General features: G+C 35.5%; 1 protein-coding gene across 5 annotated transcripts in view; it reads left to right on the forward strand.

The window, feature by feature from the left end:
• Ccdc88a (coiled-coil and HOOK domain protein 88A) overlaps positions 1 to 24,973 on the forward strand; it is a 152,370-nt gene that overhangs the window by 54,118 nt on the left and 73,279 nt on the right. For all 5 annotated transcript variants that reach the window (XR_015002849.2, XM_085692313.2, XM_085692314.2 and 2 more), the window contains exons 4-7: positions 11,706 to 11,775; positions 14,399 to 14,457; positions 19,888 to 19,971; positions 20,785 to 20,925. Coding sequence is in view for 4 of the 5 variants with exons in the window: in XM_085692313.2 (XP_085548439.1) it covers positions 11,706 to 11,775; positions 14,399 to 14,457; positions 19,888 to 19,971; positions 20,785 to 20,925 (354 nt within the window). In the remaining variant the exon portion in view is untranslated. The remainder of the gene's footprint in view (positions 1 to 11,705; positions 11,776 to 14,398; positions 14,458 to 19,887; positions 19,972 to 20,784; positions 20,926 to 24,973) is intronic.

Consider the following 24,973-nt stretch of genomic DNA (forward strand, 5'->3'; position numbering starts at 1 on the left):
CCCTACAATTGTATATTCTTGACTAATTATCTTATAGTTTGTTGATGGTAACAATAGTTCTCTCTTCTGATTGCTTTTGACTTGATATCAGCTCTTTTCAGAATTACATATTGCTATTCTTAATTGTCTTGGCTTCCACTTAATTCTATCTTTTCACTTTCATTCTTTTTTTGTAGATAGAGAACAGTAGGATTTTCTTAATTCAATAAGTTATTTTTGTGTGTGTTTGCTGTATTGTGTACTGAGTATCACTGTCCTGTGTCCTCAGCCCTGGAATGCATCTTTTAATTTAGTTAGGACTGTCTACATTTAGTTGTATTACTGACTTATTTGCTGACTTCTGTAAACTTATTTTCCTCTTTGGAAAAAAAAGAAAAGACATCATTCTTTCTTTTTTGTTTACCTTAGAGGTTTGGTGTTTTACTGAGTTGGACATATTTTATTTTTTCCCTTTTGTCATCTGTTTATCTCTGCTTCTAAGTTTTATTCTTTCCTAATCTAAAAATTATGACTTTTCTTTCCCCCTTTAACTACTTTAATTATCTTCTGCAGTGCTGATTTAGTAGCCATGCATTACTTTAGTCTGTGCTGCACTTACAACATTTTTGTTCTCTGTTGATTTTAAAAGAGTCTGCTAGAATTTTATCAGCACATGAAAACACTAAACCAAAAACAAATTGGAACAATGCAAAGAACATATTTAAAACATTCAGAAAATAACAGCATGGACATATATCTACCTATCATTAACTGTGCATATACTTGGAATAAAACCTGGAGTCAAAATAGTAACAACAGCTGGATGGAGATAAAAAGAACTATTTGTTCATCAGAAAAGAAACAATTCAAGAGTAAAATATAGCTTGAACTTAGGGCATCAATGAACATACTTTATAGAAAAAGGAAACAAAGGTGAATAGAATATAAAATATTTATATTAACAGTGAAATTTAGGTCAAAAGCATAAAATGTGACAAATGAAGTAATTTTGTAGTAAAGGAGACAGTTTAACAAAGAAAAAAAAAGTCTGCTAGTTATAGTCATGTTGGTGGGCCGTTCTTTACTCTCAGCTCTTGGAATGTGTTGTGTATTTCCCTGACTAGCGCTTTCCACTGAGAGGCCTAGTGCTATTCTGATGAGTTTTCTTTTTAAGTGAACTGGTGTTTTCTCTTGCAACTTTTAAAACTGCTTCATTTTATGGTTTTAGCATTTTAACACCGTGTAGAATTTCTTTTGTGTTTGGTCTGTTGAGGGTTCTTAATGGGTCCTGTACTTGGATATTCCCAGGATTTTCTTAGATTTGGGGAATTTTCTGTATTAATTTTTAAAAATATTTTCTATGCTTTTTAAGTTTGTGTTTTGACAACTTCTTGTGTATTCAGTGGGTCCTCAGGATTTCTTGGTTGTGGCCTAGATGTCTTGATAGTTTTGGTTATTTTTTGTGGAGGGGTATGTGGCTGTAATGTTTCTTCTTCTCTGTCATCAGTCATTGACTATCTCTCATTTGGTGCTGCTAGTCACTGTGATTTTTTTTTATTTGATTCATTGAAATTTTCACTTCTTTACTTTTCTGGGTTCACTTCTGTTTGTTTCTTTTGTGTGTTATCCATTTGCTTGCTGGATTTCTTATCTGTATTGCTGACCTTGTTGTCTAGGTCCTGAATCTACTTCCATACTCTACTCATCAGCTTGTTTGAAGTCTCTTTGAGGTTATTGATCAGTTTTAAACTAGACCATTTCTGTATCTTTTAATTCATGCAATGATATTTTATTTTGAATTTTCTTTTTAAAACTTTTTATGATTTTTAGACAGGCTCTCACTATGTAGATTACTCTGAAGCTCATTATGTAGGCCATACTGACCCGAGACTCATAGAGATTCTTCCTTTGGAGTGCTGAGGTTAGAGCCATGGGCCCTCACATGTCCCCTAAGTGTGAACTTATACAGGAGGAAGCCTGTTGCTTTTTTCATGTTTAAATTGCAAACATGAAAATTTGCAGTTTATACCTTTGTCAGGTATGTTATCTCTTTACTAGGGATTCATCTTAGGTGGAAACCTTCTCTCACGTGCTCAATTCCTGTTGCATCTCAGAGAGGAGAAAACAAATTTCCCCAACTGCAGACACACCAAGACAAAGCATATGCACAGAAATAAAAATTAACTATAAATGATAAACCACTAAATGCACTAGATAAGAAAATGGGAAAATTCATGTTAATTATGAAGTTTATAACTAGGATAAAAATAATAGTATATGTGTAAACTAAAGGATGCTGAATGAATGAATGAATGAATGAATGAATGAATGAAAAAGGAAGGTAAAATGAGACAAAAAAAGAAAAACAATTTTTAAGCACAAGATGAAAAAAAGTAACAGAACAAATGTGATGAAGTAAATCTACAAAAAGGATTAAAAATAAGATTGTAAATAAAATATTTTTAAAAAATAATATAAGAAGTAAAAATAATTCTTTTTATCAGCATGTACACTTTATTGAATCCACTGTGGACAGATATATGAAGGTAACATTTGCATATGTGTAGAGTAAGAAAGGATTATGGGGCAGGCAGCTCTGAACTGTGTAGCACAGGGCAGGACTGAATCCGAAATGTGGCATTCTTTGTGAAAAGTCTTGAAAGACTGCCACAGAGGTGGTGAAGACAATAATGGTACAGATATTGACCAGTAGGATGCTGAAGATCAAGGAGCTGATATTCACACATTTGGCAGTAGAGGCATAGGCCTGGGCTCCAATCACATAGCCCATCTTCTTCCTGTCCTTGGTCTTCACAAATTAGGCATAGGCAATGAAACCCAGGCAACAGATATTCAAAAAGAGTTCATTGAACAGGGACCAAACGACATGGTCAGGCACAGAGACCTTTCTGGGCATGTTGATCAAGGTGGTCCTCACCACATCTGAGTTCTGGGATTCTCCCAGTTCAGTCTCCCCATACTCCTTTTTGATTGTCTCATAGCTTGGGAATTATGGCTCATGGTATTGACTCGAACAATCGCCCTGTCTGGTGGATGGCTGCTGCTACCCTCCCTGGCCAGTAAGAATAATTCTAAGAATAATAGACGTATTTTAACAGTTCAAAGAAATGACAAAGAATTGAGGCACTTTGTTCTGAATACTTTAAAGGAACCTGACTCTTTTTATTACCTGATTTTTATTATTTATTTATTTATTTACTTAATTTTTAATGCATAGAGTTTTCACTTTGCTATCTTACTAAAAATTTCTTCACCTTCTCGTTTCCTAGTGTTCATGCCTGGTTTGGGTTTTGAGATAATGCTGCTTTCTTAGGAGAAGGTCTGGAAGTGTCTCCAGATATTTTATGGCATCCCTTTATGTTGCCAGATGATACCAAGACTAAGGTCTTGAGACATCTTGAGTTTCTTAGTCTCATTAATAAAATAATTCAAGAATGGATTCAATTGGAAGTGCCAGTAAAATTAAGAGTTTAAAAGAAATACACTACAAGACAGGCAAGCTGTAGATTTCAGCTGCTGCGCAGAAGATAACTAGAAGAGAGAAAGAAAATACATACAGAGGCAACCACACAATGGGAAGTGTGTATGTAAGTGCTTTAGAAAAAGATTGAAGACTGAAATATTAGGAAATCCCAAAGTATTGTGGAGCACATGTGTAGAACAGAGAAAGGCAAAAAGGAAATATTACTTTTCTGAGTAATAAGAAGAATAGGTCTAAGCCATTTGGTTGTGCTCTTTAAGAGACTGCACCTTAGGGGCAGGAATTCTGAGAAGGTAAAGAGGGTTAGTTATTCCGCCTATCTCTTCAGCGTGGCTTACAGTGAACCTGCTTCCTTAGGGGTCTCCACATGGACCAGAGGTTGTACTTTCTTGATTAGAAGTAGTTTTTTCCTAATAGCCTTTATTGCTACTCTAATGGAAACACTCCTTCCTTTTCTATTTTATGAAATAATTTATTCTTTAATGATCTAGTAACATTCAACAGTGACCATGCACTAAGCTTAAAAAATAAAAACAAAGACAACTATTACTTTTTCAGTATCAATTCTTGGTACAGGTCTACTTATGTTTTTTATACCTCCTTTTGGTTTAATTTTAGTAGATCATCAGTGCCAAGAAATGTATCCTTTTTTCCCTAGATTTTGCAATTTGTTAGAATATATTTTTTAAAAGTCTTCTCTAGTAATCTGTATTTTATTTCTCTCGTAGTTGTCCCCCTTTTTATCTCTCAGTTTACTTATTTTGGGTCATCTCTCTTGAAATTTTATTTTAAAATTAGCTAATTAAGCAGTAGATTTTCTTACTGCTTTTTCGTAAGTTTTGATTAACCATCTTCTCCATTTCTTGACCTTATTCCCTGCTTAAACCTTTCCAACCCAGTTTACCCCTTTCACTTTTATATCACTTGTCTTCTACTTACCAGCCAACCCCATCCAAATCTTTTCCCCCGCCATGTACCTCTTTTTACTTTCCAGGCTTCTATTGCACTTATTCCCATATAAATACACATATATAATAATTAGAAACTAGGATCCACATATGAGAAAGGACATGTAGTATTTGTCTTCATGGACCTAGGTTATATCCCTTAAATATAACCTTTTGCTGTTTCATCCATTTTCCTTTAGATTCCTTAATTTTATTTTTTCTTTATGAATAAATAAAATTCCATTGCGTATATGTACCATGTTTTCATTATCTCTTCATCAGGTGATAGAAATCTAGATACCATTTTTTGGCTGTTGTGAATAACGTAGCAGTAAACATGGATCCAAGTATATATGTTAGGATATAGAATCCTTTGTGTGTATACCCCAACATCACATAGTTGAATCATATGGTAGTTCTGTTTTTAGTTTCCTTGGTACCCTGCAATGTTTGCATCAGTCGATAACTAAGGGTTCCCTTCTTTGCATATCCACTCCTGCACTTGTCATTCAGTTTTCTGATGACAACCATTTTGACTGGAGTAATATGGTGTATCAGTTACTTTTCTGAACTGTGCTGGCTAGTTTTATGTCAACTTGACACAAGTTATAGTCATCTGAAAGAAAAAACTCAGTTGAGAAACTCCCTCCATAAGATAGGACTACAGGCAAGCCTGTATGGCAGTGGTTCTCAACCTGTGGGTGATATCCTGTATATCAGATATTTACATTTACAATTCATAACAGTAGCAAAATTACAATTATGAAGTAGCAACAAATAATTTTATCGTTGAGAGTCACCACAACATGAGGAACTGTATGTAATTAGTGATTTTATGGGACAGTCCTTTGTGGGTGGGGACACCCTTAGACTGGTGGGCCTGGGTTCGTAAGAAAATAGACTGAGCAAGCTATAGGGAGTAAGCCAGTACACACTATTCCTCCATGGCCCCTGCATCACCCCCTACCTCTAAGATCCTGCCCTGCTTGAGTTCTTGCCCTGACTTCCTCCAGTGATAGACTTTGATGTGGAAGTGTAATCCAAATAAAGCCTTTTCTCCCTATCTTGCTTTTTGTCGTTGTGTTTTTATCATAGTAATAGTAATCCTAACTAGGATAGTTGCTGTGATACAATATCATGACTAAGACAAGTTAAAGAAGAAGTTTATTTTGTCTTATGCTTCCAGAAAGATAGCAGTCCTTCATGACTGGGAAGCATGGCAGTAAGCTGCAGGGATGACAACAGAGCAGGAAGCTGAGAAATCATATCCATTACTGCATGCACAAAGCAGAGCCAACTGGAAGTAGGATTTTATTTATTACTTGTTTATTTATTTAGGTTTTTTGAGATAGGGTTCTTCTGTAGCTATGGAGCCTGTCCTAGAACTAGTTCTTGTAGACCAGGCTGGCCTCTAACTAACAGAGATCCACCTGCCTCTGCCTCCTGAGTGCTGGAATTAAAGGCGTGCGCAACCACCACCCAGCTGGAAGTAGGGTTTTAAAACCTACCCCGAGTGACATACTTTCTCCAGCAAGGTTGCACCTCCTAAACCTTCCCATACAGCACAAAATGCCTGAGTACTATAGGGACATTCCTTATTTTTTCTTCTGGAGCATGGATTATGTCACTTAAAGTAATTTCTATCTGTTTTTTACTGGGAAATATAAATATTCTTACCTGTGACTGATTAAAACTCCTTGTGTACATGTATGACATCTGTTGACAGCATCTGGGTTGGCTCCTTTCCTCTCTATCTCAAATAGAGCAGCAGTGAACATGGATGATAGTAAGATATAGGATCCTTTGGATATATATCTATATATGCTACGATGCTATAGCTGGGTAATTCTGTTCAGCTTTTTAAGAAACCTCCATGCTGAGTGGTGCTGGTGTACACCTTTAAATCCCAGCACTTGGAAGGCAGGTGGATCTCCGAGTTCAAGGCCAACCTAGTTTTCTACATAGTGAGTTCAAGGCAATCCAGACTACACTAAGAAAGCCTGTCTAAAACAAAACTCTCCACAGTGATTTCCATAATAGTGCACTAGTTGCCACTCTAATTGTGAATAAGGTTTTATTCTGTCTCCATATCCCTGCCACTGTGTGCTGCCACATAGTAAGGTATTTTACTTCCTGTAAAGCTAAGGATATTGGACATTTTTGAAAATATCTCTTGTATTTCTTTTGAGAATTCTCTGTTCAGTTTTAAGTTTCTTGTATAGTCTAGATACTGATGTACAACTAGCAAAGATTTCCCTCCCATTCTGTACGTTATCTCTTCACCCCGCTTCCTTTGCTGTTCAGAAGTGTACTTCATGAGACTCCATTTGCCATATAGCCTATGTAACTGCAGCTGCGCCCGGAAAGTCCTCACCTGTGGGGTACAGGGCTTCTTCCTGCTTTCCTCCAGCAGTTTTCTTTGTTGCAGGCTTTGTTTGTTTGAAGTAGATTTTTGTGTAGGGCAAGAGATAAGAAGCCAGTTTCATTCTACCTTTGTGTTTCTAGTTTTTTCCCCAGCAACATTTGTTGGAAAAATAGAGGCTGTCTTTTTTTTCCAGTGAGTTTTTGACATCTTTGGAGGGAAAAACCAAAACATCAAACTATGTGGGTTTATGTTTGTCTTTTACTCTGATTCAGTCTGATTGTGTCTGGTTTTTGTGCCGGTGCCATGCTGCTTTTTAGTCCTATGCTTCTGTAGCATAACTTGAAATCGTGTATGGTGATTCATTGGTTTCATAGGGTTTCTTTGCTTCCAAATTAATTTTAGCATTTTTTTTCTGTTTCTACGAGAATGGCATGGGTGTTTTGATGGAGGTTGTATTTAATCTGTATAATGCTTCTGGAAATATAGCCATTTCACAGTATTGATTCTTAAAACCAATGAGCATTGCAAGTTTTTTTCCCTCTTTCTAGTGTCTTCTTCAATTCCTTTCTTTAAGTATTTTAAAGTTTTCATTGTAGTGGCATTTTACCACTTGATTACATTTATTTTAAGGTATTTTATTTGTTCTGTTTGTTTTTCAGGTAGTTTTGAATGGGATTGTTTCTCTGATTTCTTCCCCAGCCTGCTTACTATTGATATAATATATTTTGTTTTTGTTTTTGAATGGGCATAAATGCACTGATAATTACGTTTATATTTGTTTTACATGTATGAGTGTTATATCTGTATGTGTGTCTGTACACTGTGTGCTTGCCTGATGTCCTGTGGTGGTGATAAGAGAGCATTGGATCTCCTGGAACTGAAGTTACAGATGGTTGTGAGCTGCTATGTGGGTGCTGGGAATTGAACCCAGGCCCGGTTCTTTTAACTACTGAGTCATCTTTCCAGCCCTATGTGTATATTTTGTATTCTGCTACTTTGTTGAAAGGGTTTTTTGTTTTTTTTTTTCTGTTGCTTAAATATCAGATTTGTTGATTTTTTTTTTAAAGATTTATTTCGGGGGGGTTGGGTGTGGTGTGGTGTGTGGGGTGTGTGAGTGCGGTATGGAGTGGAGTGAGTATATGTGACTGGGTGTGGTGTGAGTGCTGCCCACAGAGGACAGAAGAGAATGTCATGTTTTTCTGGAGCTGGAATTGTAAGCAGTTGTAAATTTCCATTTGCATGGTGGGAAGGAACCAAACTTGGGTCTTCTGAAAGAACGGCAAGAGCTCCAAACTTCTGAGCCATCTTTCTGATCCTTGCTTAAAGTTTTTACAAGTTCCAAGGGTTTTTTATTGTAGTATATTATGTATACAGTTGTTATCTTCAAATAAAAATACTTGGTTACCCTTCCGTTTTGTGTTCCTTTTGTATGTGTGCATATCATGTCTTGTTGCTGTATATAAAATTTCCAGCACTGTACTGAGTAAGAGAAAAGCCATTGACAATGACACTGGGACTTGCTTCCTCTGCATATACTGGATTTTGGCACTCCAGTCTGTTTGGACTCTCACCTTCCCTGGACCTGGAGGGAGGGGGGAGGAACTTGAACTTCCCACAGGGCAGGAAACCCTGACTGCTCTAGGGGATGGAGAGGGAGGAGGAGAGGGAGTGGGGGGAGTGGGAGGGTATTGGGAGGAGGGGCTGAAATGGAAACTTTTATAATTTAATAAAAAAATTAAAAAAAAAGAGTGAATCAAGTGGACATTTTCTTTCTCCTAATTAGGTAACAATACCTTGATATTTCCCCCTCATTTAATATGATATTCATGTTTGTCGCATTATATTCTTGATTATATTGAGATTTATCTTCTATTCTGTGTTTCTTCAGGCTTGTTTGTTTGTTTGTTTCCAAAAGCCATCTATGAAGATGACTAGTAGGATGTAAGATGACTCAGTGGTTAAGAGCACTGCTGCTCTTGCAGAGGACCTGGGTTCATTTCTCAGCACCCACTAGGCACTTTCACCTGTCTATAACTCCAGTTCCAGGAGATCCAATGCCCTGTTCTGGCCTCCTCAAGCACCAGGCACCCAGTTGGTGCCTTACACACATGTAAGCAAACACTTACATGTATGAAATAAAATTAAAATAAATAAATCTTTTAAAAAATGATTTAAAGAGATTTCTGTCCTTGAGTCTATGTGGTATATATTACATTTAGTGGTTTGAGTTTGTTGAACCATCCCTGTATCCCTTAAATAAAGATCATAATGAATGATGTTTTCTATTTGTTGAGAGTTTTTGCAGTTTTATTCACCCGACCTACTAATACTCTTCATTCCTGCTTTATTTTTGTTTTTTTATATATTCTAAATTTTTATTTATGTATATGTGAGTGTGAGTGCCACATTGTGCAGATGTCTGTGTAGCCAGAATAGGGTCACCCCTGGATATCAGAGGTAGTTGTGAGGTACCTGAAGTGGTGCTAAGATCTAAACTCAGGTCCTCTGAATGAACCGCACATCAACCTCTGAGCCATCTCTCCAGCCCTTCTTGCTTTATTTTTATCTGTGGCACTCACAACCTAAAGTATGTGTTTATTATTTTGTTCATTCTTACTAAAATGTACGCTCCCTCAGCGCTGGTGATTGCTTAGAATAATATGTGACAAATAGTGAGCCTTCAGTATTTGTTGAACAAATGCTCCAATTTTCTAAAATATTTCTCTTTCAGGTATATTGCAGTTTTTACCTTTTCATGAATTTTATAGGCTTATCACATATATCAAATCAAAATTATCTTAACTAGTTCATGTACATGTTGTCATCGCTCTGTTTTATGATCCTCTTAGTAAAGCCATGGTTATCCTGTGTTCATTTCCATGTCCTTGCTCCAGTTTCTCTAATACCTTGATATGACAATCTTTAGAGTTAGATGAATTCCTGCGGGCCTGGGAATAACACAGTAAAGCTTTAATTATGTTAGTGCTTTTATATCTTGCTTTTGGTTTTTTTTTTATTTTTTTGTTTTATTTTGTATTTGGTTTTTGTTGTTGTTGTTGTTTGTTTGATTGGGTTTTTTTTTTTTTTTTTTGAGACTTGGTCTCTATATAACCTTAGCTTTCCTGGACCTCACCATGTAGACCAGGTATGCTTTGAGCTCAATACTCTGCCTGCCTCTGCTGAGTGCTGAGCTAAAGGTATACATCAGCACTCCTAACTTGGGCCTCTCAGTGTAGGCCAGGTTGGCCTTCAACTTGCAGCACTCCTCTGACCTCAAGTTCTGGGGTCGCAGGCTTGTGACACCATTGCAACTTATATGGTGTATATATTTGAAAATACCACTTGTAAGACTAAATTAGGGAAATATATGGATGGTTTATGAAAACAAAGCTAAGATCTAAAATATCCCAGGGTAACCAACTAGAAATTAATTTTCTTTTAACAAGATCTCCTGAGTAAATTGGGAGCATGGGGACCTTGGGAGAGGGTTGAATGGGAGGGGGGAGGCAGGGAGGGGAGCAGAGAAAAATGTAGAGCTCAATAAAAATCAATTAAAAAAATAATTTTCTTTTTAAAAACATTATGTAATTTTAGCTCTCTTTCTATTCCATATTACCATTATCAGAATTAAATTAACACTGTAAAGTAAAAATAAATTTTCATAGTAATTTCAAGGTAACAGTTTCTACAATTTAATGATTTTGTACTTTTGTTTCACTTTCTATTCTTCCCAACAAAAGTTTTTATAAACATAAGCCTAGAGTTCAGGTTACATTGCAACAGGGTACACTATACTAAGCATTCATATTGTATGTTAATTTTACATGATAGTAAATTTAGCAATTATCTCAAAATATAAGCAGACTCATGGTGTAAATGTCAGGGTGTGTTTGCCTGAGGTCACTGCTGCCCACTGCTGATGAGGGAGCATGATGTTATCATTGTGGGAACAGTGACTTGGGAGAAGTAGGGAACGATAGAGTGAGAGGGTGGGGTACTGAGAACAGAGTGAAGAAACAAGAGTTGTGACCATGCTAAAGACTATCACCCATTTGGACAGTTTTGCTTGTAACAGTTGACTGATACAGAGTGTCACATGACAAGTCAATGGATTAATGTTTTGATTGTCAATATTGACTCATGTTCTTCAAAAATAAGTTTTTATCTTTTATCTGTAAAGTCTTTAAGATAAAACTTTTTTCCATAAGCTTTATTTATGAGGGTGAATTTAAAAGTTCTGTATTCAGAGGAAGATTATTTTCATGAAGCATGGTATAGACAAAATAGTGATTGCTGCCAGGTGGTGGCGGCTTGACAGTCAGCCTTAATACCAGCACTAAAGAAGCAGAGGCAGGCAGATCTCTGTGATTTCGAGGCCAGCCTGGTCTACAGAGTGAGTTCCAAGACAGCCAGGGCTGTTACTCAGAGAAATGCCATCTCAAAAAACTAAAAAGAAAAAAGTAGCAATTGCTTTAAAATAAATATTTATGTTTTTTAAAACTTAAAGTGATAGTCTTCATTTTGCTTCAATGCAAAAAATCTAAAAATCAAAATTAATTGAGGTTTTTCCCTTTTAAGTTATTTACTTTATATTTTGAGATAGGGTTTTATTCTTTAGCTGAGGCTATCTCAGACTCAATATTTAAACCAGGCTGATCTCAAACTTGTAAAAAGAACTCCTATCTCAGCCTCACAGGTAAGAGAGTTATGGATATGAGCCACCATGCTTGATCATTTAAGTCTGTCATAACTTATTTAATTTATAAGGTGCAAAACTTAAGATCTTTTGCATGTTTGTTTTTAATGTAGCACACCCACAGAAGTGTATACAAATCGTAAATGATAATGTGGTGAGTGCTTACATAGTCAGCATTAGCCATATAATTACTAATTACTGGATATCATTTTACAGGAGACTTTGCAGCAGTTGATTATGATGTCATTGCCAAATATCTTAATCATTGGCAAAAATCCCTTTTCTGGTAAGTTTTAAGCTGCTATAATGGGATAATAATGCCTTATGTTTTTGTAACACTGGTAATCTTTACCAAGGACTTGATTATTTATCTCCATTCTCAGTAGGTTTTTCCACAACATCAGTAGGAAAAGTTGGGAATGATATTTCTATTTGTAGAGAAAAAAGAAGCTCACAATATTTAAGTTGTTGGTGAGATACACGTGCAACACTAAATCAGTGGTCTTCTCTACCATATTAAGCTGGTATTTTGGTGATGTATTTATGGTTTTTATTATCTCAGTCTAAGCAGTCATGTTAGAAAACAAATGATGTTGAAACTTGGTTTTTTTTATACTTAAATGCCTATTTATTATTGCCAAAATTGTTGGAGCTCTGGATTTTCTTGTTTGTTTGCTAGTTCATTTTTATAATCATAAAAGGTATTCCAGTCTTTAAGTTGAAAATTTTACTGGTGAACATTTTGATTTATATTAAACAGCTTTAGTGGAAGGATGAAAGGCAGGTTTTTAGATTATTTAAATTATGCTCAAAAACTCATACTCCTTTGCTAACATTTTATTTTTATTTGTATTTTGCTGTTTCTGGAACATGCTCCTAGGGCCTTGTATACACCAGACAGCTGCTGTACCCATCCACCCTAGAATTTAATGTTTGAACAATTACCTAGTAGCTATGAAACATTTCCAGAAAGGGCTTAATCCTTGCAGGCTGCATGATACTAAATTGAATATGTCCTCTTTTACTTGAACCCTTGCCCAGTTGAAACAAATAGAAGGCAGTATGTAAGCAGCTGTTTTAATAGAGGAAACTACCAATTAAATTCATTAGTAATAAACTCAGGAATTCAGTTACCTAGATAATCTTTTTTTTTAACCTAGATAATCTTTAGAGATACCACTAGGATGTTTGGTTATACAAGTAAACAGGAAGATTAGCATGTAGAATGGAACTGTTTTTTATTTCATATGTATTTAGTAACTAACTACCAAATCATAGGGTAGAAATGGTTTATGTGCTAGAAAATCTTATGATTTGGTGAAAGATCCAAAGATGAATGTAAGATCATATAATTCATATGACAGAGATACGTACAAAATACTAAGGCATGTAAAAATATAGAATGTTAATTATTCTTAAAATTGTCAGGGTTAGACTTGGGACTCTGGTGACATGTTCAAGAAGGACTACACATAGGAGATCTGTATGGTGGTGGAAGTGGTTCACTAAGGAATTGAGGAGGGGAAGGAAAGCAACTTGTAGCCTAAGTTACAACCGAAGAGTGTGTACTGATTGTTAAAATGACCTAGCAAGTCTAGAAAAAATTAGCTTCATGGAAAGTAAGAGTCTCTAATATGAAGATTTGAAATTCATCACAGGAAAGTTAACCTGATAGTGAAAATGTTTCTGAATTTTATGTCTGTGGTTATGTTCACCCGAATATTTTAAGACAATCTTAATTGAATGCATGTTAACAAAGATTGTTCTGCAGTTCTGTTATAGACTGATAAGGTTTTCCAGCTTTTAATATACAGTTCTTTCTTTCCTTATAATTTATTATTGTGAAATAGATTCTCATACTGTAGACTCAAACTAGCTTGGAACTCACTGTGTAGCCCAGGGTAGCTCATGTAGTTCTCCTACTTCAGTCTCTGGAGTGCTGGGGTTATAGGTATGAACTACCACACCCAGCTTATTTTATTAGACTCACTGTGATGTACATTTAAGGTTCTGATCCTTAGGAACCTGTGCAGTGAAAAATGTATTTAAATTGTATAGGTAGATGAACCATAATATTTGTATTTTACTAAAAAATACTAAAGAGGGGCAGACCCAAGCAACTCTGGTGCGTTCTTATATCAGCATAATCTATCTAGAGGGTTGGTAAATACAATTTAGAGAAAAGGTGTAGATGCAGTTAGCAGACTTAGCATAAAGCTTCTTTATCTACACTGTAACTCTTTAGAAGGGGTATCCTAGCCGGGTGGTGGTGGCACACACCTTTAGTCCCAGCACTTGGGAGGCAGAAGCAGGCGGATCTCTGAGTTCTAGGCCAGTTCTGGTCTACAAGAGCTAGTTTCAAAATCCAGTATATTTAGGTATGATCCTTGTATCCCCAGTCTCTCCAACACCTTTATCATAAATGGGTGTTGAATTTTGTCAAATGCTTTTTCAGCATCCAATGAAATGATCATATGGTTTTTTTCTTTCAGTTTATTTATATGATGGATTACATTGATAGATTTGATTGCTCTAGGGGATGGAGAGGGAGGAGGAGAGGGAGTGGGGGGAGTGGGAGGGTGTTGGGAGGAGGGGCTGAAATGGAAACTTTTATAATTTAATAAAAAAAATCAATTACTCAAAAAAAAAAAAGAGCTAGCTCCAAAGCTACAGAGAAACCCTGTCTTGAAAAGCCAAAAAAAAAAAAAAAATAGAAAGAGTCTCCTAGCCATGTCTTCTGCTGTCACCATATTATGCACACAGAAACCACGTGTTTAAATTACACCATTTATTTACAAAATTCATCTTTTGGTCAAGTTGTGGTGATTGACTCTTAGAGTCAATTGTTCCAGTGTCTGAAAGAGTTGAAACAAAGCCAAATGCTATATTCACTAGTGTTTTTATTTCAGAACAAGGCACAGAAGAAGTTAAAAAGTTGCTTTTACTCTTACTGGGTTGTGCAGTTCAGGTAAGTTAATGTGTTTCTTCATGTTTTCATTCTTATCAATTGTCCTTGAGCTTCTATCTAGTTTTCTGAAAGACTTGATAATTTTAAATATATCTTCTTAAAATGAAATTATGTATGAGAACATTTATTTCAGAAATTAACTATAGCAACAGTGTCATGTATTAAAAACTTTTAGTTATTTTTTTTCCTATTTAGATGCTTCTAATGGCTCAGATCTTTGTGCTTCTTCAGAGGGTTCTCCCATACATCTCTCTTAGTTTGCTTGTACAAGCTTATGCTGCAGAAGAGAAGAGGGACCAATAGTTGAGAGGATTAGGGGTTGAAGCAATAGTTTGAGAGCACTGACTACTCTTTCAGAGGACTGGGTTTGTTTCCCAGCATGCATGTGGTAGCACATAGCTGTCTGTAACTCTAGTCTCATGGACTCCAACACCTCCTTCTGGCCTTTGTGGGTACCAGGCACATACATGGTATGCAGGCATACATACAAGCAAATGCCACTCCACATAAAAATAAATAAATCTTAAAATACAAAATTTGTGATAAATGTTTTATGTATGGTATTTGTTTATGTACATGACTGTACATGTATGCATGTAGACATGTGAAGGTCAGAGGTCAGTATCATGTCAGTCACCTTATTTCTGCTTTTATTGGTTTAAGTTTATTTTGTTTTTTTTTGTGGGGGGGGCAGGATTTCTCTGTAGCTTTGGAGCCTGTCCTGAAACTAGCTCTTAAAGACCAGGCCGGCCTCAAACTCACAGAGATCCACCTGCCTCTCTCCGCCTCCCAAGTACTGGGATAAAAGGGGTGTGCCACCACCACCCAGCTAAGTCACTTTATTTCTTGAGATAGGGTGTCTCACTGAACCTAGAACTCCCTGATTCAGTGCTACTTGCTGGCCACCAAGTCCCAGGGATCCTCCCATCTCCGCCTCCATCATTGTAATTACAGTTTCACACCCAGTAAGCACTTTCCTTACAAACAATACTCTCAGTCTTATTATTCCTTTATAGATGTTTGTATCAGTATTAACTGCCAAGATTTATTGGATATGCAGTTTGCCAGGTGTTATATTTTATTAAGGTTTTCTTATATTATTGGACATTTGCAAGAACAGTATGCTACTTTAATAATTACAGTGGGAGTCTATATATCTGCAGCAAATTGAGATTGTCACTTTAGATTTAGGTCAATTTGCTAATATGCTAAAGAACACTGGCATGACTTCCAAATGTACTATGCTAAATTTTTCATTGATTAACTTAAAAAGTGTGTTTGTGTGTGTGTGTGTGTGTGTGTGTGTGTGTGTGTGTACATGAACATGCCATGACACTTGTGTAAGTAAGAGAACAACCTTATTGAGATTGTTCACCTGTGCCTCATTTTTTTTTAATTTCTGGGAGTTCTTCTGTCTCTGTCCAATCTTTGTAAGAACCCTAGGATTACAGCTGCACACAATATCCAGGGGCTCCTATTCCAGGCTATCCCACTTGTCTGGCAGACGTTTTACCCACTGAGCTATATCTGAAGCCCAGTACTTTTTAAGAGAATAATTGTTGCACGATTAACAAAAACCCAGAGATAGATATTAGGGTTCAACCTGAAGATCAGAAAAGCAAAGCAGGCAAGCTACTAGAGAGGTCTTACCTCTCGGAAACCTTCAGACTGAAAGAGGGTTAGTACCTGTCTCTTCCTACCTTTTATTCCTCTCGATTACTGGAATTAAAGTTGTGCACCACCACTGCCCCAGCCTCTATGGCTAACTAGCGAGGCTGCTGATAGTAAAGGTGTATGCCACCACTGCCTGGCCTGTATGGCTGACTAGTGTGGCTGTTTTGCATTATGTTCTTAAGGCAAGCTTTATTTATTAAAATACAAATAATATACCACTCTATTTCCTCTTTTCTAAAATAAAAAGGCTTTAACTAACATAAGAAAAACTATATACAATAAGTACAATAACTATACACAATATATACAGGCAGTAAGTACATCAACACTGTCTAGTCCATTTACATTTAACAAATTTAGAGAAAATACTCCATGTCTGTCTTATCTTGGTGAGTCCAAAGTCTTGTACTGAATTTAGTTTCTATCATAACTTGCTTTCTGCATCCGGTAAACAAAGAAAACTATAACTTCAACTCCTTCAGAGACCCAAGAAAGAAATAATATTAACTGAGTAAGTAAGAAGAATGAGCAAGCAACTTCCAAAAAGTGTGAAATGACAGAAACAGCTGGCTGCCTGGACAGTCACGCAAAGTCCCTCTGCATTTTGGGGGTATTCATCTTTGGCCTACAGACCTTTCTTGTGAAGCAGGATATTCTAAAGGGCTGTCCTGCCTTGTCTTGACAATATTTGACAGTCACTTTCTTTTGTGTCCTGTTTGTCCAGTTAGGACAACATATTGTCAGCAGTCAAGGTAAGGACATTTTCTTGCCCAGTGGCTTACTTTTGCCACAAAAAAAAGTAAATTCCATGTGGAGTTTCTTTGATGCCCATTATTTCTCTGAAGTAGACTTGTGCTACCAGGAGCATGCATGTCTCATTGTCATTAAACAAAAAGTACATGTGTTATTAAAATATCTTAAATACCGTATTCTGTATATCTCTGAAGTGTTTGAAGATGACCTAGCTCTCTAAAATATATATTTGTTTGACCTTGAAAACATATCTGATGTGACTACAAGTTCAATTATATAGGTGATTAACCTGCATTACATTGTTAAATAAGTTGTAACAGTACAATACCTTGAACAAAAGTAGAAATGTAAGTATAGCATGTTCTACAAAATTAATCTCAAATCTGTATCAATGCACAAAATTTGTATGCAATATCCAATCCAACGTAAAACGTTTAAAACTAGTAGTTGCTTTTTAAAAGTAGTTTCAATAATCTAACTTTTTAGTTTATTAATAAATTATTTCAATCTATAATTATCCTAGCTCTTCATAGAATGAAATATTTTGGGTCTTATTTTAGGGCTTGACTTTCCTTTTTTTTTTTTCTCTGAGACAGGGTTTCATGTATCTCAGACTGGCCTTAAACTTGTTTTGTAGCTCTGGTTTTCCTTAAATTTCTGATTCTTCTACCTCTGTCTTCCAATGGTGGGATTGCAGGCATGTACCACTATACCCAATGTTTACAGTGCTTGGAATTGAACCTTGTATTCATGTGTGCTAGGCAAGCACTTTCCCAAGTTAACTACATCCTCAGCCTATGAAATGAGATTTTTGTAAACAAACAAACAAGTTCACTGGTGATAGTTCATATATATGTATGTAATTTATTTACATATATTTTATATTCTAGATTTGTTGACGCTTAGTGCTGACTTTGGAGATATAATATTTAATTTACATGTAGCAATTAATTAAATATGTGGGTCAGTGTTACTGTACACACACACACTCACACATCCACACACATATGGTAGGTAATGATCAGATCAGGATTACTGGTGTACCTACTACCTCAAGACATTATTTCTTTGTTTTAAGGGCATACACAATTGTCTGTACTTGAGATTTTGTACAGTTAATTGTTGTTCACCACACTAATCCTGCTGTACTACATATGACATAAGTTATCATCCTATCCATTGATCTCTATATTTGTATCAATTCTCTGATCTAATCTATTCCCACCGTCTTCCTCTTCTTAACATCCTTTCTGAATTCTAGTAATCACTATGGGGGCAGTGTTCATATATAAATTAAGTCATTGCATTTCTGTAATGTGTTGTACCTGATTGTTTACCTAACAGCTGATTAAATAGTAAGATATAGTGTCTGATGTTTCTGCTCTTCTAATTTGGTCAACAGGTCTTTAGTTGGAAACACTATTTTTACTCATTTACAGCTACTATACACTACATTTGCTTTAAAAAAAATACCTTTCTTGGTGAATGTTACACTGTATAAATGGTGAGCTTCTCAAGGTAGTGCTAGTAAAGAAACAGAGGCTTGCAGGGCTTATAAAAGGAAATGTCTGTTTCTTTTTAAAACTGTAACAAAAATCATAAGACAGTGGAATTGGAATACTTTGAATAAATTTTATTTATTACATTTCATAATAACCCTGCCATTTATATTCTGATTGCCCAAAAACTATTTATAAGTCAGTAATTACAGAAATGTTGAATTAAAAGATTGAAATTGTTTCTGAAAAGCTAGTTTACATGCACTGTAAATATACAGTTAATTCTCAGTTGTTCTTACAGACCTGATAATATTTCCTAGACCAAAAGAAGTCCGTGTTTTTAAGCCTGTTGCTCTCTCTATTCCATTTCCTCCAAAACTCCTCAGTTCCTAATCAGACCTGGGAATTGTGCTTTCCGGTAGTTTACTTTAAAAGATTTTTATATTGTAACAATACTTTAGTTTTTACTGGGATATAGAACTGTGGATGAAAGTGTAGCGTTTGTTTAGCTTATGTAATGACAGAAATAGAGCATTAGCAACTTAACTGACTTGAATCAGAGCTTTGTAAGTTTCTTACTGATCAAAGAGCCAGTATTTCTTCTTTAGGGTTTATTGTCTTCTCTGGGTCTGTAATTGGCCCAGGAGATGCATCTTAGCTTGGCACGAGGCAGTGCTTTCTATTTGTATGCACCTCTCATTTGGTAGCTGCAGGAATACAATTGTATCAGCAGTTGAATTTCAATATGCGAGATGTAGACAGAAACGGAGATGAAGATGTTTGTTGTTATTTAATCCTTATTGGGAAAAAATATGTTTATATTTTATGTTTTTAGCAGAAATAAAGCTTTAAAAAGTTGATAATAAGGAATTGTTGCCTTGTTCCTATTTGGTTGCATGTGTTTTTATAATTGTTAAATTTTGCCCCTGGTTTCTTTGTTACAGTAGAAACAAACCAGATATTTATTGTATTACTTTATAAATGTTGACCTGGGCCATCGGAGTTAGTTTTTTTTATTAAGATTAATAGGCTGTATATGAGAATAAATTGTAAGCTTGAAGTAAAAATTGCCAAATTTTTCTCCCCAAGAAGAAAGGCGGTGTTGTTTGGTGACAGTCAGAGACTGACTGAGAGTTTTGGCAGTATTCCGAATTCTGCCACTGACTCACTGTGGTTTTTGGCAGTCACTTGTTCTCCCTGAAACAAGTTCTTGATTCTTTACTTCTCTGTTTGTTAAGTTAGCATAATAATATCCTGACCTCAGATGTGCTGTGTAATATGTTCCTACTTCAGAACTTTCCAGTATAAAACTGTAGAGTTCAGAGTCTGGCTCTTAAATATTTCAAAATCATTGTGTCTTCATTAGGTAAGTATATCTGAGAGGTTGTCTAAATGTAGAACAAAACCCTCACTGTACTGTTGAAATACTGTAAAACTTGGTGCTTATAGGTAGCATTTTAAGGACAATACAGAGTCTGAATGGTACCCCCTTCATTTATTTCAGTGTCAGAAAAAGGAAGAATTTATTGAAAGAATTCAAGGTTTAGATTTTGATACAAAAGCAGCAGTTGCCGCACATATTCAAGAGGTAATTACTTATATATATATATATTTAATGTGTTTTTATGAAGTTTGCAGTACGTTTTTTAATAATATCTCTCCAAATACTTAGTTACAAGATAAACAAGAACAATTAAAGATCAAATATAAATCAACCTTACTTTTATGTAAATTTATTTTCTTTAGAGATAGGTAATTCCACCAGTGACTTGTGTTATGTATGGCACAATGCTTGCCACACATTTCCTTTCTCTTTTCCATGAGGACATGAGAATGTTGAATGAAGTTTGTTTTTATTAGGTAGCACACAATGAATGATAGGAGTAAAGATAATAAACTTAGTCTATGTGTCTTTTTCTTAAATGATCATTTTATTGGGCTGTTATTCAAATTACACAAATACATTGATTATTTAAAAATATTCATATAAAACAAATCTGAGGCATAATGTATCATGTCAAATTATAGATGTTATTGTAATTTTTAATTAAGATTTATTTTAAAAGCTTCCACTTCCATAACTATTTACTCATGAGCTATAAATCTTACAATGTCTTTTGTAGAATTAGGTTATACATTAAATTTTGCATATTGGGAGAGAATTCTAAAAATGTGAAAATTGGTTGTATTTAAAATAGTCTCAGATGACTATTTCGTGTCATCTTTTTCTCTTAGTTAATTTCAGAATCCGGATGAGAGTTTATTTTTTCAGTTAAAATGTTTAGTTTTATCCTTTACTTCATATCTACTTCTTTCTGCTTTTATAATTGAACTGATTTTGTACTAAAGTGAAATCAATATTTAATTATTAGCCATTCTTTGTTTGATTGCCTCTCTAAAGGTAACTCATAATCAGGAAAATGTGTTTGACCTGCAATGGATGGAGGTTACAGATATGTCTCAGGAAGATATAGAACCACTCTTGAAGAATATGGCATCACATCTAAAAAGACTGATCGATGAGAGAGATGAACATTCAGAGGTTGGTTCACTCGTTGTATTATGGAAGTTTGCTTTCTTAAAAGAAAAAAAAATGTTTTCTAGAATGGATATCCTGTTTTTTAGGGACAGGTAATAAAGTATAGTCATTCTTTGGTATCAGTGCAGCGTATTGTTGGTTCTGGGACCTTCTTAAGTACTTGAGAGGCCCAGGAAGGTGGGCCTCTGATCTAAAGAGTGAGTTCCAAAACAGACATAACTACACAGAGAAACCCTGTCACAAAAAAGGGATACTAAAGCCAAAAATTCTTAGTTTATTTTTTTTAAAAAAGTACAGTGTTTACATATAAAACTACAGATAACTTGTGTATTGTAAATCATCTTTTAATTACCTATAATAATGAATAGTATGTAAATAATAGGCAAATAGTTGATATGCTGTATTATTTAGGAGTGGTGGCAAGAAAATACCTATATATGTGCAGTGCAAACACAGGGATTTTTTCCCCTTATTATTTTTCATCCACAGTTGGTTTAATTTGCAGATGTGAAACCTAGATGGTGTACAAACTATAATGTCTTTCTTTTGTTGTTGTTATATTTTGCTTGCTTGTGTGTGTGTGTGTGTGTGTGTGTGTGTGTGTGTGTGTGTAAAACACAGAAATTAGAGAGGAAATAAAAGAGCCTTGGATTTTCTTTTAAGATTTATTTAGTTATCATGTATATAGTATTCTGCTTGAACATATACCTGCAGGACAGAAGAGGGCACCAGACCTCATTACAGATGGTTCTGAGCCACCATGTGGTTGCTGGGAATTAAACTCAGGACCTCGGGAAGAGCATCCAGTGCTCTTAACCTCTGAGCCATCTCTCTAATCCTCGAATCTTGAATTTCTAATAAGCACGTTATTATTAGTTCTTTTCTCTTTTTCTTTTTAAATCATTATTGTTCTGATTTTGTTCCTGTTTTTCAAGTTACCCCATTACTTTGGCAATGGTGCAGAAGTATGAAACTGAATATATAGTTGATATAAGTGGAAAATGAAATGCATTGTAGCACAAGAATTTGCTACATTCTTGTTGGTTGCCCATCTGATCTCAAGTTAGTTGGGGAGGGGACAAGCAGTTAGGGAGTCAGTGCGCAAACAACCTTTTTGTTTTATTTTATTCTTTAAAATTATTTTACCCTCAGACGGATCTCAAAGTTTGATGCGGGAGAATTGTCTGTATTCTGTCAATCATATTTTAATAAAACGCTGATTGGCCAGGCAGGCAGTATAGATGGGAAAACCAGACAGGAAGTAGAGGTGATGCAATGAGAACAAGAGAATTCTGGGAAGCAGGGAGGTTCCTCTGCCATTCCTGCGCAGACCACCGAAGAGGCAACATGTAAGCTGTCACACTGAGAAAGGTACGGAGCCCATGTGGCTAACATAGATAAGGATAATGGGGTAATATATGTTATAAGAGTTAACAAGAAGCCTGACCTAATAGGCCAATCAGTTTATAACCTTATGGAGTTCTGTGTGTAATTTCTCTTTGGGATTTGCCGGTTGTGGGGTACCGGGCAGAACGGAAACCCCAACAAGCCGGCCCCCTCATACTACAAAAGTTAACATATATTTGAGGCTGACCATGAATTCCTCTTCTTGCTTCCAATTACCAAGTACTGTGATTTTAGGTGTGAGCAGCCAAGGTCCCAGACACATTTTTAGTCAAATTGATCTAGAGGAAAGTCCTTAAACTGATTTTACCTGGAATCTATTTTAAATTTAATTTCATCTCATCTTTATGTGATGGTTCTAGTATCTCAGACTACTAAGGTTGATTTGAAAATTAAACTCCTGTAGCATATCAGCAAACAACAGTTATAACCAAAGAAAGTTTAGCAGTTTACAAACCAGTCTCTAGTTTTATTACAGACATTATTATTACCAGGTTTCCTGGTGACCATTGTCTAACTGCTGAAAGTTTAAAATACTTAGGTACATTTAATTATTCCTATGCAAAAAGTTTATCATTATTAAGAATTTTAGTTTAGTTGATACCAACTTGGTAAATTATTCTAAAATTTATATTTGGGAAAAATGTATAATGGAGGAACATAGTATAGAAAAAGTCAATAATATACAGAAGCTTCTTATATACTTAGCTTTAACTATCAAAGAGAAATTTAGAATTGTTAATAGGTTTAGACCTCTTACAAGTTTAGAAAACAGCAGAAGTCAGCCATAATAACTTAGTAGTTGATGAACAAGTACATCTCACATATACAATGGGAAAACGTTTGTTTAATTAAAGCAAACACATATAGCAGGTTTCAAATAGCAGGAGTAGCCAAATACTGTAGTCCTTTTATCTGAAGATAATGAATACAGCTGGCAAAGACCAAGAGCTTTCTGGCTATTGAAGAACTAGATGCAAATAATATTGTATAAAAGGAGCACTTACTGTTTATCTTTGTATATGTAATACTTGTGTTCCTCTACAAAATGACCATAACATTTAGGCAAAGCTTAGTATATAGCATATTAAGCCCTCAAATACATATGTATCCATAATTATAGACATAATGGTAACAAATATAATCAATATATATTTAACTAGAGCCATAAAATACTCATTTAAATATGTTTTAAAATCAGAGGTTTAAAATACTTTTAAAGATTTGATTTCTCTTCATGCAGCAGTGGCAGATGCCACTGGGGGGGGCAGAGGCAAGTGGATCTCAGTGAGTTCAAGGCCGGCCTGGTCTACAAAGCAAGTTCCAGGACAGCCAACACTGTTACAAAGAGAAATATTGTCTCAGGGGGAAAAATTCACTTTCTGTAAGTAATAAACTAGTTTTTAAAGAAAACTTTGCTTTAAACATAGAGAATTATATCCTGCTTCTATATTAGTATATTATATATTTTGACCTTGGGAATTTTTTTCCTTTTTTTTTTCTTCCCCAAGATAGGGTTTTACTATGTTGCTCTGGATGTCCTGGAACTCACTATGCAAAAACCAGGCTTCCCTGGAGCTCACAGAGAGCCACCTGCTCTTCTTTCTGAGTGCCAAGATTAACATGTGCCACTCTTCCTAGCCATGGGGATTTCTTTAAATACCCTTTAGTAAAAGCCAGCCTAACCATACATTTACCAGTTATTTTTACGTTTCATCTGTCACAAGCCTTGTTGTGGTATACTTTATTTAAATTTCCTGCTTTGCCCTTATATAAAATATATCCCCAAGCTGCCCTGACCCATTGATAATTGGAATATACCACCATGGACTGCTGTATTTTTCTTGGTTTTAAATTACTTGTGTATTACATAGTGAAATATTTTTAACACCTTTTTTGTGCTTCATACTATGCTAGATGAGAGGATGAAAGATACAGAGGAGGAATAACAAAGATTATTTCTTGTTTATTGAGAAAAAACTACATTATTTTTAAGTAGAAATGAAGGCTAGTATATAAGTAGATACTAATTGATTTGTATAGGAATCAAACGTTCATTAACTATTATCTCCTAGGTACTATTATTAAAATCAGAAAGTGTTAGGAATATTAAAGATAATTAAGACAACAAGAAAAATGAACAAAAAGTTGACTCTGGAAATGGAACCTTTGTCCACTGTGGAGAATAATATTGCATTGTCCATAAAGACAGGGGAATTTCTGGGATGTGCTTCTGTATAGGAGGACAGGTGTCTGTCAGGGACATGTAAAGTCACCTTCAGAAGTAACAAGGAAGGAATCTGGTGCTTCTCTCTCTTTAAAAAAAACATAGAAGAAGCTGTGTGCCTATCTTTGAAGAACAAGAAGGAAAAATTTAAGTTTATGCATGTTTTGAGTGAAAATTATATAATAATGAAGCAGCTAACCCTAGGTGATTAGTTGGAGGTCATTGATTGAGAAGTGATGATAGCAGTTTTTTTCCATTTTGCATACTAATCCCAGTTCCCCCTCCCTCCCCTTCAACCACCCCCCATCCTCTGAGAGGAGTAAGGCCTCCTTGGGGATCAACAAAATCTGGCATACCTAGGTGAGGCAGGACCAAGCCCTTCCTGCCTGCAGCAAGGCTGAGCAAGGTATCAATGATAAC

The sequence above is a fragment of the Myodes glareolus genome, chromosome 8 (assembly GCF_982192425.1).
Source record: "Myodes glareolus chromosome 8, mMyoGla1.1, whole genome shotgun sequence".
In the NCBI taxonomy this organism is placed as follows: domain Eukaryota; kingdom Metazoa; phylum Chordata; class Mammalia; order Rodentia; family Cricetidae; genus Myodes; species Myodes glareolus.